A 19,070-nucleotide genomic window follows, 5' to 3' on the forward strand; every position below is an offset into this window, starting at 1 on the left:
ATGGCTGATGACTCCCCTCACAAACCCCTCAAACCAACAAGTGGCCAGGTACAACCAAGCCCATGCATGCACAAGAACAACAGTGGAGCGCACCATAGGCCTGCTGAAAGGGCGTTGGCTGTGCTTGTCTGGGACAGGAGGCACACTGCAATAACAGCCTAGCAAGGTTTGCCTCTGAAATGACATTCCTTCAAATGCCATTACGTGAATGTAATACAATGTGCAATTTCCTTTTTAGGTTTGCTACATTGTCAAGGCTTGCAGTGTGCTCCACAACATTGCAATCAAAAACGGCATTCCACTGAATGATCCACCCAGACCCGATGAGCCCATGCCTGACAGGGAGTGTTTCCCACCACCCATAGCTCTGGCACTGAGGACAATAGTCAATATCGGTTTTAGGTATCTATTCTTCCAAATATTGTGATCAAATCAACAAGGAAAACACATTTACATTGCACCAGAATTTATTGTCTCACATGTTTGACACAATCAACAAGTTCTTTCAATGATTGATTTATCTCTCTCAAGCCGTTGCATACATCCTCAAGAGTATATGTTGTTTCAGGACACCCTCCTGGTAGGCCTGGGGATGAGGGGGTCAGGCAAATCACCCACATCTGTCAAGATTTCATGTCTGAATATGGTTGCGAAAATAAAGCTTGACTTATCATCAGTTGGTGTGTCTGGTATTCCTTCAGGGTCTGGGAGAGGGTCATCAGTATCACCATCACAAATGGTGCCAGACACTGAGGTCTATCCAACAATGCGCTGGTCCATAGCAGACAGTGAAGAGTCACTCTGCCCTCCTCCTGTTGCACTTATTTCCCTTTTGTGGATAATTATAATTTTTTGCATATGTTTTCAAATCAAACCATTTCTTTCTAATTTCGTTAACTGTCCTGCACTCAGATGAGACAGAATTTACCACAGCTGTAGCCTGCTCCCAGGCAATATTTTTTCTCTTATTTGTCAAGCCATTGCTGAGGGCTCCAAAAAGTATGGCTTGTCTTGCTCCCACTTCGGTGATCAAATGTTCAATTTCTGCATCCGAAAAGTGTTTTTTCTTTGATTTCTCTATGTTGGCGGACAGAAATTAGTGACATTTCTTGCAGCTTTAAAGGGAAGGTTTGTGACCCTAAATGGTAATTTAGGGCAGTTCTTTATGTAAATGACACTTCACGTGCACTAGCACAGTGTTTTAGAACGTGTCTGATTTATCAAGGCAAAATACTTACAGGTGTGTGTAAATCAAGCGTACGAGCATTTGATAAATACCAACTTTTTTGTACTTACGAACATTTTATATGTTCTTTGTACGAGTTCATTTAGAAGCTTTTCTACACAACATTGATAAATGAGGGCCCTGGATCTTTGAACTGTATTCCTTAGGTGTTTGTGTTGAGTGAAGGAATCTGGCAATTTTGACCTCTTGAAGTCTTTTAGAGCATTGTTTCTCATGGTGATGGAAGGAAGATTTCCCTACTGATCCTGGGTTCTGTCCTTTGTTTGATCCTCATCACTTAGGGGTGCCAGCTTGTCCACAGTACTGAGAAATATACCTTGGAAGAGTTCCTATGCTCTATCAACACCCTCACTTTCCATAACATTAGACCAGTCTACCTATCCTAGCAGTTTATTAAATTGTTCTTTGACATAGTTTTTGAGGGATCTGGTCCTGAAGGTATTGTGACAATTTAACAGGTTTTTCTCATTTTCCTAGAGCAGTGTATTAAGAAATGGTTGATAATTACACTACTTTGGGATATCTTGTGATTATCTGATACCATATTGAGATCAATGGCAGTCTGACTGGTGTCAGAGATTCTAGTAGGCTAATTTATCAACTGAGTCAAACAGAAAGTTTAGCAAAAGTTAGACAAGCATTATACAGGGGGCAGCTCATGTTCAGTACATCAGTATTTACATAACGCAGTAGAATCACTTCAGAGGTTAGAAAGTCACATATTTTAAGTACACTCATTTTCAAGGATCTCATAAAAGTCACTCTGGTCTGGAGGTCTATACAGAACCCTTAGTCTGGAGGTCTATACAGAGCCCCTAACAAGATTGCTTGGCACTTAAGTAATAATATACCCAGTCAAACTGCTTCCATGTGATCATGGTTTAAATCAGTTCTCATTTTAAAACCAATGTCCTCTCACGTCCCCTCCTCTTTGATTTCTGTCCTTTCGGGTAATTAGGAAGGTTTCTATTTTTGAGTCTTTGATGGAAGGATCTCTGTGTGAAACATAAAACCCCTGCATTACTCTTTCTGGCTAGCAAGCAAATCTCATCTATTTTTGGCAGTAGACTGCATACATTAAGATGTAAACAATGCACATTTCTGGGCGTGAGTGGCATGAAAGAGACTACCTCAGGAAGATCCGTTTGGGGCACTTGGTTGAGTTCACCCTCTGAGTTCTCCCCTTCACCAAAAAATGCAGCTGAAAGTCTTCTGGTTGCAAAAACCCTCCATCCATCAGTTGAAGCAACCATTCCAAAGCAACGTACAGAAAACTGCACACATGGTCCTTGGCTCCAGAAGATGAAATGATCTAGCTAGCCAAAACAACCGGAAGTTTACATACACTTATGTTGGAGTCATTAAAACTTGTTTTTCAACCACTCCACAAATGTCTTGTTAACAAACTATAGTTTTGGCAAGTCGGTTAGGACATCTACTTTGTGCATGACACAAGTAATTTTTCCAACAAAGTTTTACAGACAGATTATTTCACTTATAATTCACTGTATCACAATTCCAGTGGGTCAGAAGTTTACATACACTAAGTTGACTGTGCCTTTAAACAGCTTGGAAAATTCCAGAAAATGATGTCATGGCTTTAGAAGCTTCTGATAGGCTAATTGACATAATTTGAGTCAATTGGAGGTGTACCTGTGGATATCTTTCAAGGCCTACCTTCAAACTCAGTGCCTCTTTGCTTGACATCATGGGAAAATCAAAAGAAATCAGCCAAGACCAAAGTTAAACAATTGTAGACCTCATGTCTTGTTCATCCTTGGGAGCAATTTCCAAACGCCTGACGGTACCACGTTCATCTGTACAAACAGTAGTACGCAAGTATAAACACCATGGGACCACGCAGCCGTCATACCACTCAGGAAGGAGACGCGTTCTGTCTCCTAGAGATGAATGTACTTTGGTGCGAAAAGTGCAAATCAATCCCAGAACAACAGCAAAGGACCTTGTGAAGATGCTGGAGGAAACAGGTACAAAAGTATCTATACCAACAGTAAAACAAGTCCTATATCGACATAACCTGAAAGGCCACCCAGCAAGGAAGAAGCCACTGCTCCAAAACCACCATAAAAAAGCAAGACTATGGTTTGCAACTGCACATGGGGACAAAGATCGTACTTTTTGGAGAAATGTCCTCTGGTCTGATAAAACAAAAATAGAACTGTTTGGCCATAATGACCATCGTTATGTTTGGAGGAGAAAGGGGGAGGCTTGCAAGCCGAAGAACACCATCCCGACCGCGAAGCAAGGGGGTGGCAGCATCATGTTGTGGGGTGCTTTGCTGCAGGAGGGACTGGTGCACTTCACAAACTAGATAGCATCATGAGGAATGAAAATTATGCGGATATATTGAAGCAACTTCTCAAGACATCAGTCAGGAAGTTAAAGCTTGGTCACAAATAGTCTTCCAAATGGACAATGACCCAGGGGCGAAAATCTGATATCAACTTTGGAGGGGACAATTACATTACATTTTCTCAAGAGCAATTCCTGAGGGGGACACCAAAAGTAGTGCTGTAACACATAGCCTACATTGTAATATGGTAAATGTATATTGAGGAACCAAAGAAATAAGGTGTTTGCCGTACTCCTAACTACCGGTACCCAAAACTACACAACTAATCACAACAGCAATACCATTGCCTTTAACAAATCTTAGTTCAGTCACCAGTTTAAGTTGAGAGTGGGGGTATCCATGGCATTTTCCAATTATGTTCCTATTTTACAAGTCCAAAAAATGGAGAACCTTTCATAATGTTGCCAAACAAAGACTCAACAAACTTACCTGAGACTCCCTGTCTCTGCCAGTCTTTCCCTGCATATCTGTCCCCAACTCTGCTGTCTGTGTGCCATCTGTTGCCTGCTCTGCCTAATGACATCATTGTGAAACATTTCCATTAGAATTTCATTTCTATCTTATGAACATTTTATCAACTAGTCTTTGCGATATTAGGCTACTAGGGTTCTTACTTTGCGTTTTGGTGTACTGAAAAATATTCTGATGTCCGTCTTTTATTTTTCTGCCATTTTTCTACCTGGCTGGCTGGCTACACACACACACAGTGTGTAGGTTATTTACAGTAGGAGATGGGCTTCTATCATCTTATATTTTATCATTCTATTTGGGCTTCGATCTAAAAGGTAGCTAGCAAATGTGAAACGGATTAAAATGACAAGAGTTGACAACTGTATGAGTTCACCATTTACACAACATATGCTGCAACCTTTTGTAATTTTAATAGTTTGTTTCATATTGGCTGGCTTCCAACAATAGCTGAATTTGCAAAGCTAGCGAGCACCAATTCCGTTTCAGTGGTGTTTGCTATAATCTTTGCTACCCGGGTTAAATAAAGGTGAAATAAAATAAATAAATAAAAGTTCCCTTGCGACAATTTAGCTTTTGCAACGAGACCATTAAATATATTTAAGACAATGGTAGAAGAGAGTGTAGTTCTGTTCAGTTTGGACTTCAGTTTATCGCTAACCTTATCGCAGGGACTTTGAAGCACTGACTTACATCATCTGCATGCTGATCTTGGAATAAATTGACGATAGCAAAGATTCCATCTTTGACGAGGCCACATAAATGGAATAGGTACTAGCTAGCTTAATAGTTGCACGCTAGCTCTGCATATTCAGCTAGTGTGTGTGCGCGATTGACTGGATTAACCTCACTTCAGTTACGTTCATTGAGTGCCTTTCAGACAGTAGATACGACCCCTCTGTTACCTTGCCAACTAAGGAACTGGCAGTGGATCAAAACATTGTGAGGCAAAGGGTGGGGGGGTCGCAATCTTTTGAAACTTAAAAACGCGCTATTAAGTGTCTATAATCAGCACAATTGCTTTCATTGCGTATTATTAATATTATTTAAATTACATAGTTATGTTTCAGTGATATATTGGGGGGGACAAATCATATTTTTCCAAGGATTGGGGGGGGGGGGGGGGGGTCGTGTCCCCCCCGTTCCCCTCGGGATTTCCGCCCCTGCAATGACCCCAAGCATACTTCCAAAGTTGTGGCAAAATGGCTTAAGGACAACAAAGTCATGGTATTGGAGTGGCCATCACAAAGCCCTGACCTGAATCCTATAGAAAATTTGTGGGCAGAACTGAAAAAGTGTGTGCGAGCAAGGAGGCCTACAAACCTGACTCAGTTACACCAGCTCTGTCAGGAGGATTTGGGCCAAAATTCACCCAACTAATTGTGGGAAGCTTGTGGAAGACTACCCGAAACGTTTGACCCAAGTTCAACAATTTCAAGGCAATGCTACCAAACACTAATTGAGTGTATGTAAACTTCTGACCCACTGGGAATGTAATGAAAGAAATAGAAGCTGAAATAAATCATTCTCTTTACTATTATTCTGACATTTCACATGCTTAAGGTTAGGAAAAGGGTTAGGGTCAGGCTTATAGCTAAAATGCAACCCAAAAAAAATCTACTTTTGATGTTAATTTGACAAAAGCTGGATCCCTTCTAGCCATGGCCCACCTCCTGTTGGCTGTAAAAACTATGCGTCACACAGAGTTGTGTGCTAGCTAGCTTTCTGCATCGTGTCACTGAGGGACTATGGTAAAAGCACATAATGATTCATCTGACAATTTATTACATTCTCAGCAATGTCATCAGCAGCCATCTAGGTTTATACAAATGTTTATGATAAACTGACAGTGTGAAAATTGGGCATCATGTGATCACAAAGAGATAACTAACTGCCCTGTGGTTAACAGTGAGAACAGTCTAGCAGAGATATGATTGGCGGTTCATTCTACAAAAATGGGGGCTTTCCTGTCCTGGCCTTAACCACCAGGAAAAACATTTAAAAGTGTCAGATAATGACACAAAATATGTGTTTTTGTTCAAATTGAAGTGTTTTTTGTTGTTGTATATACTTATTTTCGTTCATTATTTTACCCCTTTTTCTCCCCAATTTCATGACATCCAATTGATAGTTAGAGTCTTGTCCCATCGCTGCAACTCCTGTACAGATTCGGAGAGGCGAAGGTCAAGAGCCATGCGTCCTCCGAAACACAATCCAGCCAAGCCACACAGCTTCTTGACACAATGCCCACTTAACCCAGAAGCCAGCATCACCAACGTGTTGGAGGAAACACCGTACACCTGGTGACAGTGTCAGCGTGCATTGTGCCCGGCCTGCCACAGGAGTTGCTAGTGCGCGAACGGACAAGAACATCCCTGCCGGCCAAACCCTCCCCTAACCCAAACGACGCTGGCCCAATTGTGTGCATGGGTCTCCCAGTCACGGCCGGCTGCGAGAGAGACTGGACTCGAACCAGGATCTCTAGTGGCACAGCTAAGACCATTGCGCCACTCGGGAGGCCCCTCAAATTGAAGTGTTTTATTGTTAATAAAACATATGTAAGACAGTTAAATTGCCAACCATTTTTACAAATATATATTGAAGAACACGGTCAGTAGCATGAAATTGGGTTGTCCCTCGGGTCATGAGTCAAGGTTAAGTGACATATTTTGAGTAAAACAATATATTTTTGTTCACACTTTAAATGTCACTATGCAAAAGAAAGTATTAACTTTGCATAGTGGACAACTTAAAAAACTAAAATATCAACAAAATATGAATTATCTTTTACAGGGAATAGCTGTCCTTCAACTCCATGTCACTAGTGGTACCCTTTTTAAAAACCAGTGCTATCCGTGATCCTTAGGACGCCTCTACCCGAAACCATAACCGTTTTACATTTTAACGGGGTAGTTTAATTTAGTAGAGTACAGTAGAGTATAGTTTAATTCAGTAGAGTAGATTAAAGTACAATACACTTTACTGTTCTCGACTTTGCACTGTAATGTACAAACCTGGCTGAGACCTCATCTAGAGGGCAGTGCAGACCTGTGTAATGTCCTTCGATTCAGTACGTGGCAGAGTTGAAGTGAGTGTTCCTTCCTCTTTATAATTCATATCATCAGAGCAGCACTGTGTGAAGTATCACTGCATGGAAGGAGAAAGAGAGAGAGAGTCCTCTTCATTTCCTCAACTTACTGTCTATAGGCTGTGTTACTGCCAGAAATTCAGTAAGGAGTCTTTGCGTTTTCCAGTCTTTGCCTCCACTGAGAGATTGTTCGCTGCTCAGCACCCTGTATTATTTAACACTTGTACTGCATCTCAAATGGCACCCTATTCCCTATATAGTGCACTACTTTTGACCAGTGCCCATAAGACTCTGGTCGAAAGCAGGGCACTATGTAGGGAATAGGGTGCCATTTGGGATGCCCTGAGCAGTTGGCTACTGTTAGAGCTGGTCTTGGATTAGTGGAAGGGGAGGGCTGTCCTGCAGGAGGGAGGGGTTAATGGTCAGGTCTCTTTTGAGTTTGCATCCCAATATTACACTTTATATATATCACAGAAGATTGAAATATAACAAAACAGTTTGACATAGAAACACAGAACTTTTGTCGTAAAAAAAACTACAAGTCTTTATTATTATGACATTTTGAATAATATTAATAACATTCCAACCATGAGATCAGAGGGCGCTTTTGTTCATTGACTGCAGGAAAGGGCTACAGAAGCTAAAGAATTGCTGATCAATCATTCTCCACAACAAAGGAAAGGATATCAAATTCTAGTCAGCAAACTGTTTTTGTGTTAGTGGTCAGATGCTGCTGTGCTGTTATTTTGCTGCCAGGACTACGCTAAGGAAAATCAAGGTAAATCAATACCTTTCTCATAATAGAGGTATAAATGTAAAAAAATAATAATAATCATAATTGTTTCCCCTTTCACAATTTCATATTACATTAAATACAGAAGGATAGTTCTATTGAGAGTCTAGAGAATGATAAAGCACATTGCAGTGGGTGGCAGTGAAAGGTTGTTGTTCTACTTGTTGTCCTTGCCCTAGGCCAGAGAAGACAGGAGGAGTACTATGGTCAGGGGGTCAAGAGCTGTGGAGAGTGTCTGGAATCTGGACCACACTGTGCCTGGTGTAAAGAGGAGGTACTGTAAGCTCTTGTAACAGAGGGTTCAGTCATCTGGCCTACTTGAATTACATTTGCTACTTAAATTATTGGAGTACATTAGTCTTAGAAAATATTTATTTTTTCATATAATGTCCAAATAGCATGAAACTTTGTTTTACTGTTCTTCCATGATGTGTAGACTTTCATAGAACCAGGTTAGCAGACGTGGGAGCATTGTGACACCTCCAGGGCTCTGCTGGAGAGAGGCTGCCTGGTGGAGCACCTCGAGAACCCCAGAGGTTCCACAGGCCTCCTGGAGAACCACAAGTTCACCTCCAGACCCCAGGACCAGAAACACCAGCCCAGGCTGGACCCCCACCACATTACCCAGCTATAGCCCCAGAGAGTCCTGCTGCACCTGTGCCCTGGTAGGTCATGTGTATATATAAATTGTATATATAAGTCATTGGTCATTATAGTGACATATAAGTAATACTGTGGGTCAGCAAAGGGGACATATAACTACAATGGTTAAATGCCATTATTTTGAACCATTCTGATGAGACCATGAGTTCTCTATGTAAGTATTGGCTACTTGACTGACTGAGTATCCACCTCAACTCTGACAAGCAGATAGATGTGCTAGGTTTTTCTGGGGGTAGTGTGTGAATGTAATAAGTGGCTTCCTCTTGGTACAGGCGAGCCTCAGACCTTTGAGGTGAAGTTGAAGCGTGTGCAGGACTACCCCATAGACCTGTACTACCTGATGGACCTCTCCTTCTCCATGAAGGACGACCTGGCCCACGTCAAGACGCTGGGGACACACCTGATGGAGGAGATGAGGAACACCACCAGCAACGTCAGAATGTGTGAGTGTGTGTGTTTGTCTATTCACTACAGCCAGATTTGTATATTCATTACTGTTAAACCGTATATTTTATTATTTCTCTGAAGGCTTTGGAGCGTTTGTGGACAAGACAGTGATGCCCTATATCAGTACCATTGAGGGGATGCTCCAGAACCTGTGTAAAAGGATGGAGCCCTGGCCTTGATCCCCTCCCTTCACCTACCACAATCTCTTGGGCCTCACAGCTGGTGGTGGTGGTGGGGGGAAACCTTGACTCACCAGAGGGGGGCCTGGATGCCTTGATGCAGGCCGCCATGTGTGAAATAAAGTGAGGTTGGATACACACACAGTAGGGGCTAGAGCTGCTGTGTTGGATTGTTATGTTGTTTTGTCTGGGTTAGTGTGTTTGTGTTACCTTAACTCCTTTTGGGATCATTTTTAGACCAATTGGCTGTGCATATTAATGGGCCTCTCTCTTTTTCCTTCTCTTTCTCTTTCTTTTTCTGTTTCTCTCTTTTCTCTCCCAGGAGGATATTGGCTGGAGGAACGTCACCCGTCTGCTGGTGTTCTCCACTGATGCTGGCTCCCACTTTGCTGGAGACGGGAAACTGAGAGGGATAGTTCTGCCCAACGATGGGAAATGTCACCTGGAAAACAATGTGTACACCAGCGGTAACCTCCAGGTACAGCTATGCTCTATCCAGAACCCATCAATAAACACAATAGGATTTGCAAGTATAACAGAGTTATTTGAGCTAATTCCCAGGCTTACACTCAGTGGGATAACACAGCCTTGTAGAGTGCATGCAGGAAACCCTGGTTTGAATCCAATTGGTCACACTAGCATGTCTGTGACGGAAGACTAAATAGTAGTATCTTCCTTTATATTCTTACAGTAGCTAGTGTGAGAGGATATTAAGGAGTGCCAGTAAATCCATACAGTACAGACTGCAGAAGTAGCAGACAGACAGAAGTCAACGGCAGTGATTTAAAGGTCAATATCATTTGTAAAGAGGATACTGACAGGCACTTCCTGATTTGAAACAGCTGGGGTCATCATGGAATAATCCTGACAGAGCCTTTTTATCTCCTAAACTAAGTCTGTGTGTTTGTGTCTGTGTGTGTGTGTGTGTGTGTGTGTGTGTGTGTGTGTGTGTGTGTGTGTGTGTGTTTTATCGAGCCTTCCTCCACACTGTGCTACTGAGTGTGTTACAGACCATTTCTGTTTGGATAAGTGCCCACCCAGGGTGGGGAATGGACATGTGAAATATGGATCCCCACACTCCTTCTAAATTGGATTTATTTATCCCTTTTCAGAGAAGGAAATTGAATGTTTGTCTGATAGAGTGGGGGTAGAGCTAGAAATAGAGAGAGTGTACTGTCTGTCTTCCTGTTAGAATTATCCCTCTGTGGCTCACCTCGCTGAGAAGCTGAGAGAAAAAAATATATCCAGATCATCTTTGCTGTGACTGAGGACGTCACACACCTGTACAAGGTAGAAACCCATCTTTGTCTCCTCCTCCTCTTCATCCATTCCTCCCTCCCTCCAACCACAACATTACACTAAATATCTTTGACAGCACAATACAGTATATATAGTTTAACAGTAACTCCTCTGTATTTTATCAAGATGGATGTAGTGTTATTTTTATTCTTCTGGCAGATCCTGAAGAGCACCTTCTCAAAAAGTGCTGTCGGAACGCTCTCCAACAACTCCCAAAACATCCTGCGTATAATAGGCATATAACGTAAGTGCAGCAGAATACTCCCTTCCTACACAGGTCATTATTTCTGTGTGTATGAGGCTGCTGACGAACTGATGACACCTCCTCAGCTACAGAGGTTAACTGTCACACACACATGCACACGCACGCACTCATGCACGCACACACACAGACACACACTCCTCCTCAGCTAAAAAGGTTAACTCTGTTATTGACCCAAGGTCCTGACCTCTGAGGTTGTTATGGAGAAGTGTGAGCTGCCTGCAGACTTCCAGATATCATACAGCTCCCACTGTAAGAACAATGATGAAGAGCTGCTGGAGAGAGAGTCCCAGGGAAGGAGGTGCTCCAATATATCCATTGGTGATGAGGTGTGTGTGTGTGTGTGTGTGTGTGTGTGTGTGTGTGTGTGTGTGTGTGTGTGTGTGTGTGTGTGTGTGTGTGTGTGTGTGTGTGTGTGTGTGTGTGTGTGAGAGATACATACAGTTGAAGTTAGCTTTTGTCGGGAAAAAATCTTTGTTAATGTACATCTAAACTGCGGATTTCCCCTTAATAGAGTCTTACGTTATAGAAATGTGCCAAATACATTTATACAGTTTTTCACAATTCCAGACATTTAATCCTAGCAAATATTCCCTGTTTTAGGTCAGTTAGGATCACAATTTGTTTTAAGAATGTGAAATGTCAGAATAATAGTAGAGAGAATGATTCATTTAAACTTTTATTTCTTTCATCACATTCCCAGTGGATCAGAAGTTTATACACTCAATTAGTATTTGGTAGCATTGCCTTGAAATTGTTGAACTTGGGTCAAACGTTTAAGGGTAGCCTTCCACAAGCTTCCCACAATAAGATGGGTGAATTTTGGCCCATTCCTCCTGACAGAGCTGGTGTAACTGAGTCAGGTTTGTAGGCCTCCTTGCTCGCACACACTTTTTCAGTTCTGCCCACAAATTTTCTATAGGATTGAGGTCAGGGCTTTGTGATGGCCACTCCAATACCATGACTTTGTTGTCCTTAAGCCATTTTGCCACAACTTTGGAAGTATGCTTGGGCTCATTGTCCATTTCGAAGACCTATTTGTGACCAAGCTTTAACTTCCTGACTGATGTCTTGAGATGTTGCTTCAATATATCCACCATCCACAGAAAAGTTTCCCCACAACATGATGCTGCCACCCCCGTGCTTCATGGTTGGGATGGTGTTCTTCGGCTTGCAAGCCTCCCCCTTTTTCCTCCAAACATAACGATGGTTGATTGATTTGCACTTTTCGCACCAAAGTACGTTCATCTCTAGGAGACAGAACGCGTCTCCTTCCTGAGCAGTATGACGGCTGCGTGGTCCCATGGTGTTTATACTTGCGTACTATTGTTTGTACAGATGAACGTGATACCTTCAGTCGTTTGGAATTTGCTCCCAAGGATGAACCAGACTTGTGGAGGTCTACCATTTTTTTCTGAGGTCTTGGCTGATTTCTTTTGATTTTCCCATGATGTCAAGCAAAGAGGCACTGAGTTTGAAGGTAGGCCTTGAACCACATCCACAGGTACACCTCCAATTGACTCAAATGATGTCAATTAGCCTATCAGAAGCTTCTAAAGCCATGACATAATTTTCTGGAATTTTCCAAGCTGTTTAAAGGCACAGTCAACTTAGTGTATGTAAACTTCTGACCCACTGGAATTGTGATACAGTGAATTATAAGTGAAATGATCTGTCTGTAAAACTTTGTTGGAAAAATTACTTGTGTCATGCACAAAGTAGATGTCCTAACCGACTTGCCAAAACTATAGTTTGTTAACAAGACATTTGTGGAGTGGTTGAAAAACAAGTTTTAATGACTCCAACATAAGTGTATGTAAACTTCCGACTTCAAATGTATATCAGGGCTATATAAGTATATTCAGGCTATTTTCACATATCCCGTCTAGGTGAAGTTTAATGGAACCATCACTGCCCCTCCATGTCTGTGTGGTACCAGTATGGGACAGTTGCGTGGGGTCATCAAGCCCCAGAAGTATGGTGAGGAGCTGGAGGTTCTGCTGAAGCCCATATGTGACCGTCCATGTCAGAGGGACAGGGTTCCACACAGCCCAGCCTGTAGCCATGGGACAGTTGCGTGGGGTCATCAAGCCCCAGAAGTATGGTGAGGAGCTGGAGGTTCTGCTGAAGCCCATATGTGACCGTCCATGTCAGAGGGACAGGGTTCCACACAGCCCAGCCTGTAGCCATGGTAACAGAGTGTGGAGTGTGCAGGTAAGAATCTGTGTTCCAAATGGCATCATATTCTGTAGATAGTGCTAGTTGCAAATCCTACCCCATTGAATATGAATGACGAGGTCATCATGTCTCTTACAGTTGTAGGTAGGGGCGTGTCGGAACGTTGTGTGAGAAAGTAAAGCCAGACAAAGGGGATCATGGGAGACACCTGTGTTGCGATGACAATGCCTCAGAAGAGTGCAGTGGGTATGGGGAGTATATTTGTGGAAAGTGTTAGTGCCATAAAAGCCACAAAAATCCCACATTCCATGCTTACTATGTGCAGTTCTGTGAGTGCAGTGACTTCCGCTGTGACCAGTACCGGGGCTAACCATGTGGAGGTAGGTGTGTGCTCTCTCTCACATCTGACATACAGTTGTTTTCTACTGCTTTACATAGGCAGGTCAACTGTAACGTTGTCTTTGTAATGGTCAGTGTGTGTATGTGTGCACGTTCGTTCGTCTCTGTGATTCAGGGTGGGGCAGGTGTGTGTGTGGTGTGTGCCAGTGTCTTCTAGGGTTCAGTGGCAGTGCGTGTAAGTGCCCACTCAACACGGACAGATGTTTGTCCCATAGCAGCCTGGCCTGTACAGGAAGGGGCGTCTGGAGCTGTGGTGCCTGTCTCTGCCAGGACGGACATTACCAAGGGCCCTGCCTGTGACCTCTGCCCCACCTGCCCTAGCGCATGCACCGTGCACAGGTACGGAGTGGCAGCCAAGTGAACATTTATAACTGACATTTGTAAAAACAAGTGCATACATTGGGATTTGACTGCAACGAGAGCTCTACACTTACACTTGACTTTTTCCTACTGGCACCGACATTTCTGATAGCTACTTAATTGAGGAAAATGTTACTTACAACAGCTAGGTTTCCAACCAATTGGCGACAGAGTTTCATGTGAATATTATAAAATCTTCCTAAAAAACAATATGGGCATTTCCCCACCAGAGATGTGTTTCCATCAAATTGACTTGTGGAAATAAAAGGCTGTGTGTGTGATGACATAGTGCACATACAAATGTTGTGGTTCAATACCCATGTACTGAATAAAAAGTTCCATCACATTTTCAACTCAACTGATGGTTTTCTCCCAAAAACTGTTGCATCACATAGCGAGTGTGCCCACTCTGGTATTGGCACGCGCACTCCAGCCAACAGCTTGCAGATGCAGCGCGGGTATAGCCTACATGATGAGATCATTATGGACTAAATAGCGAGATTATTTTTATTTGCCAAACTGCAGCCAATCATATCACCAGAATAAGACCATGGACATTTATTGGAAAGGAGCATCAAGCTCAGCACCTTGCATTTTCACCACCTGGTCAAGGGATGACGCTGGAGAGGCAAAGCAGGTACGGGGAGTCAAACATTTAATATGGAACGGACATAGAACGAGACAGGAACAGCGTAACACACAGGTAACATAGACAAATAACAATCAATGCAGCAGCCGGGAACAGAGCTGGGGAACTGACAAATATAGGGGAGGAAATAAACAGGTGATGAATGAGTCCAGGTGAGTCCAATATTGCTGATGCGCGTGACTAGGGAAGGCATGTGTGCGTAATTGATGATGGCAGGAGTGCGTAATGCAGGGCAGCCTGGGGGGGAAGAGCGGGAGCAGGCGTGACACCACCCTGTGAAATTCATCATCATTTATTTCATCTGTAGCCTAATAAACTGCATGCTTTCCACACAACATTTCATCGCGTAAACTCCAAGTTTACTTTGTTATGATGATGATTATATCAATATTTGCGCACAGACATTTCTCGCATAACTAATTTTACCGACACGAAAAGAACCCACCTAGTCTAGCGTTTTTTGTTTTGTCGACATTTAGAAAGTTTACCGACAAATGTTCTGTTTCCATCAGGCCTGTCATGACATTTTTATTCGACATGTGCTTTACTTGCATGAAAAGGTTGGATGGAAACCTAGTTTATGGCTTAGGTATTTGGTTATCTCACCTAGCTATCTTAAGATGAATGCACTAACTGTAAGTCGCTCAGAATAAGAGCGTCTCCTAAATGACAAAAATGTTAAATGTTTACATACAAGTATTCATTAAAGAGAGACACATCAAACATACATATAATCACCTAGCAATACAGAAAGAGAAAACGGAAGTGAAATAGTTCCTCAGTCAGGTCAACCATCGTGCTTTTCAACTTTGCATCATAGGTCGATCCTACTTTCCTCCCTCCACAGGGATTGCATCCTGTGTCTGGCCTTTTACCAGGGTCTGTCAGAGAGGGAGTGTCAGAGGAGATGTGCCCACCTGAACCTTACCCTGGTGGGGAAGCAACCTGGTCAGCTACCCCTTGCCTCTGAACACCACCACCCCTCCAACGGTTTCCACAGATGTAAGGAGAGGGACACAGACGGGTGCTTGGTTCTCTACTTGTATCTGGCCAGACAGAGACAGAGATTTGCCCACATTCACGCAGCCCTAAAGTGAGGTAGTAAAACCTCTATTGTCAAAGATAGTAATCGTTAAAGCCACTCTCTGTCATAATTCCTGCATAATCCCTGCTGTACCAATTGCTTCTTCAAAGTGGCAAAGTGAGGCTGTTGAAATGGGAGGTTGTGTCTTTAATGTTTGATCTTACTTTCTTCCTCCCAGAGTGCCTGTCAGGTGCTGATGTAGTTCTGGTGACTGCAGTGGTGTCTGGCTCCATGGTGGTCCTGGGTTTGGTCTCTGTACTGCTCTGGTAACGACTCACTTCCATCCACGTCCAGAGAGAGTTCGCCCGCTTCCAGAAAGAACTGGGAGGGATGACCTGGCTAATTGCGAGTCCTGCTCGCCCTGCTATGCCCTCTGACATCAGGCCTAGGCTCCATTCCAAATGGCACCCTATTCCCTATATAGTGCACTACTTTTGACCAGGCCCCCTAGCACTATATAGAGAATAGGGTGTCATTTGGGACGTAGGCCTATTCTCAGTGTCTGGCTTGCCCTGATGTGGCTGTAGACACCATGGAGGGTTGGAAGCTACTGTTCAGACGTATCAGGGAAAGTGTTTCACCAGACTCACAAGAATATACAGTACATTAGCTATATTGTCTCTTCACTGTCTGTGAATTAGGATTGGGGATCATCATATGTACCGATAGTGTTCCTCTATTCCATTACAGGGTGAGAACCCAATATACAAGAGTGCCATCACATCTATTGTCAATCCAAAGTATAAATGATGGATGTGCTTAAAGCAACTCAAGAAGTCTACTCACTCTTAGACCCTTGAGCCTGTGATGGGAAAGATAATTCAACACCAAGGGACAATAGAAGAACACACATTAGTGCCTCTCATAATTTCTGCATGAGATGCATTCATTCACCCATGCCACAGGGTGCTCACCTTGTGGACAAATAATACAGATCATTATATATCATCAAAACATGGGGATGAAAAATGTTAATTTGATTAAAAACTTTTGTTACATTAACTTGTTGGAGTAATATACAGTTTATTTCACCTTACGTCAGAATTAGAGAAAGGATGCAGAAACTAAGAAAACAAACATGCAGGTGGCAGGCAGATTAGATTTCATATTTATATTTACAACCATTCACTGGCGTAAAGAGGTGATGTAGGGAGGCCTTTCCACACAAATAGGCTATATGTTACATCTGACTCCATCATTGAACCAGCATCAGTGATATGGACCCATTGTCCTCTATAAGTTTTACTATCACCTCTCCTCTCCAAAGTGGAAACTAGCCAAGTAAGTCAGACAGCAAGACTGAGTCCCTAATGGCACCCTATTCCCTTTATAGTGCACTGCTTTTGACCAGGAACCATAGGGCTCTGGTCAAAAGTAGTGCACAATATAGGGAATAGAGTGCCATTTTGCACGTACCCCAAGTCATCTTCAACTGAGAACATGAATCACCAAGATGAATACAAAACACAAAAAATCATGAATATAATTTGTGATAATGCCAGATGAAATGGAGCAATTATTCTTCCCATCCTATTTGCATTTTAATGCACTTTCAAACTTTGATTTTATTTTTGTTTTCCTCTCTGCATAGCCTTTTCCGAGAACGTTTTGGATTTGAAATAAAGTTTTCAGGTAGTCAATTTAAATATTGATGATGGTTTATTACATTGTTACAGAGCTGGGTGTTTCAAGAGGTAGTGTACCACTGCCTGTCAAGCCCCATCCCGCAGAGTTTCACTCATACTTATTTACTTAACCCTTTTTGTTCCTGAAAGAAAATAGGGCCTGTACTAGAGTTTCACTTAAACGACACCTTAAAAATGATCTGATGTTTTGCCTATTCTTTAAGGCAAAGTCTGATAATCTATGTTGGGGTTGGAGATCGTACTGTCTTAGGAAAAGCCTCAGTCTGTGTGGCGTGTTTGTGAGCAACCAAGTATTGAGGTAGCCTGAGAGGAATCAGAGTGTATAGCTGAGCATGGGTCTCTAACTAAGACAGAGTGGCAGCAACAGAACAGGCTAAAGCCTCAGCCTGACCCACAGACACCACTGGTCAAAGTAGTGCACTAAATAGGGAATAGGGTGCCATTTGGGAGACGCGCCGATGTCTGCAGCAGTAAGACAGCAGACTTAGCCTGAACAGCTGTTGTGCTGCTGATATTAGCCTGACTGTGACTGGGTTTTTGTCAGGGCGACCCTGGCTGGGTGGTGGTGGTGGAGACCGCTGGCTGAACCTGCTCAGGGGGCTTGTTGGGCTGGGAGGTGGGTCTTAGAGACTGGGTCGTAACCTGGTTCCCTGGCTGTCGTCTCTGGTTCTGGGTGGTGGGTCTCTGGGTTTGCTTCTTCTCCAGCAGATCTTTCTCCCACTGATGTGTAAATCGACTGTGGCTGGCCCCAGAGCCTGTGCTGCTGGGGCATCGGGAGGATGACGAGGAGGAGGGTACGGAGGCCTGAGACGCCCGCCGCCGGAGGTTCTGGGAGATGGAGCGATGCAGGTTGGTCATGGACGAGGAGCTTGCTGACATAGTGACCACCCAGGGGTGGCGGAGGGCCTGGATGGCGGTGAGGCGAGATGAAGGGTCCACCCCTAGGAGGCGCTCGATGAAGTCCTTAGCCAGGTTGGAAACAGAGGGCCAGGGCTATGATGGGAAGAGGAGAGGAGAGAGGTAATCATTCACACTATGTATACAGTAATACGACTTACAGTACAGACTTAGACCTATTATAAAGATTAGAAATTAAAGGTCAACTTTCATAATAATTAGCTATCTGTCCTAATGCCCTTATTATTGTAAGTAGGACTTACCTCAACTAATTTACTTTAGACTCCACTGCTCACATAAATTGATGTAGTTCTGTCCTTGAGCTGTTCTTGTCTATTAATGTTCTGTATTATGTCATGTTTCATGTGTGGACCCCAGGAAGAGTAGCTGCTGCTTTCGCAACAGCTAATGGGGATCCTAATAAAATACCAATACCAGATGGTCTATTATACTGCATTTCTAAAATAGCAGAGTCCATTCTCACTATTCCCTAGATACCCTTAATGTGTAACAGCCCCTTGATTCGGTGAATCTAGTATCTATATACTAGATTGGAAGATGACAGGATGTATTCAAAGTCCTGTTCAATCAAAATTGACACCAACTTCCAGGTATACATCCCAAACCGCACCTTATTCCCTTTGTAGTGCACTACATATGGGACACACAGACCAAGATTTGATTAAATAGGCCTCTACGAGTGTGTTCCCTGACCTCTGCTGCCCAACAGTCAGGATGAAATACAAAGCACAGCTAAATGTCACTGGCTAAATGGACCGGTGTCAGGTGCATCGTAGAAAGTGGACCAAAGCGCAGCAGGTATCGTGCTCATCTTCTTTTATTTATATAAGTGAACACTTAAACAAAATAAACCAACGTCAACTAACACAAGAACTAAACGAAAAACAACTACCCACAAACACAAGAGAAAATAAACCCACTTAAATATGGCCTCCAATTAGAAGCAACGACAACCAGCTGCTTCTAATTGGAGGTCGTTCCCAAAACTAACATAGAAATAGAAAAACTAGAAAACCC

At 43.1% G+C, this 19,070-nt stretch overlaps 1 protein-coding gene and 1 pseudogene across 1 annotated transcript in view; one reads left to right on the plus strand and one right to left on the minus strand.

Annotated features, from left to right (window-relative positions):
- LOC106578568 (integrin beta-1-like) lies at positions 1-15,759 on the plus strand (annotated as a pseudogene).
- Positions 15,030-19,070, minus strand: part of LOC106578563 (serine/threonine-protein kinase H1) — a 20,238-nt gene continuing 16,197 nt past the window's right edge. The window contains exon 4 of the mRNA XM_014157548.3: positions 15,030-18,128. Within this exon, the coding sequence (XP_014013023.1) occupies positions 17,676-18,128 (453 nt within the window). The 3' untranslated portion in view covers positions 15,030-17,675. The remainder of the gene's footprint in view (positions 18,129-19,070) is intronic.

This window comes from Salmo salar, chromosome 19, assembly GCF_965601325.2.
Source record: "Salmo salar chromosome 19, fSalSal1, whole genome shotgun sequence".
NCBI lineage: Eukaryota > Metazoa > Chordata > Actinopteri > Salmoniformes > Salmonidae > Salmo > Salmo salar.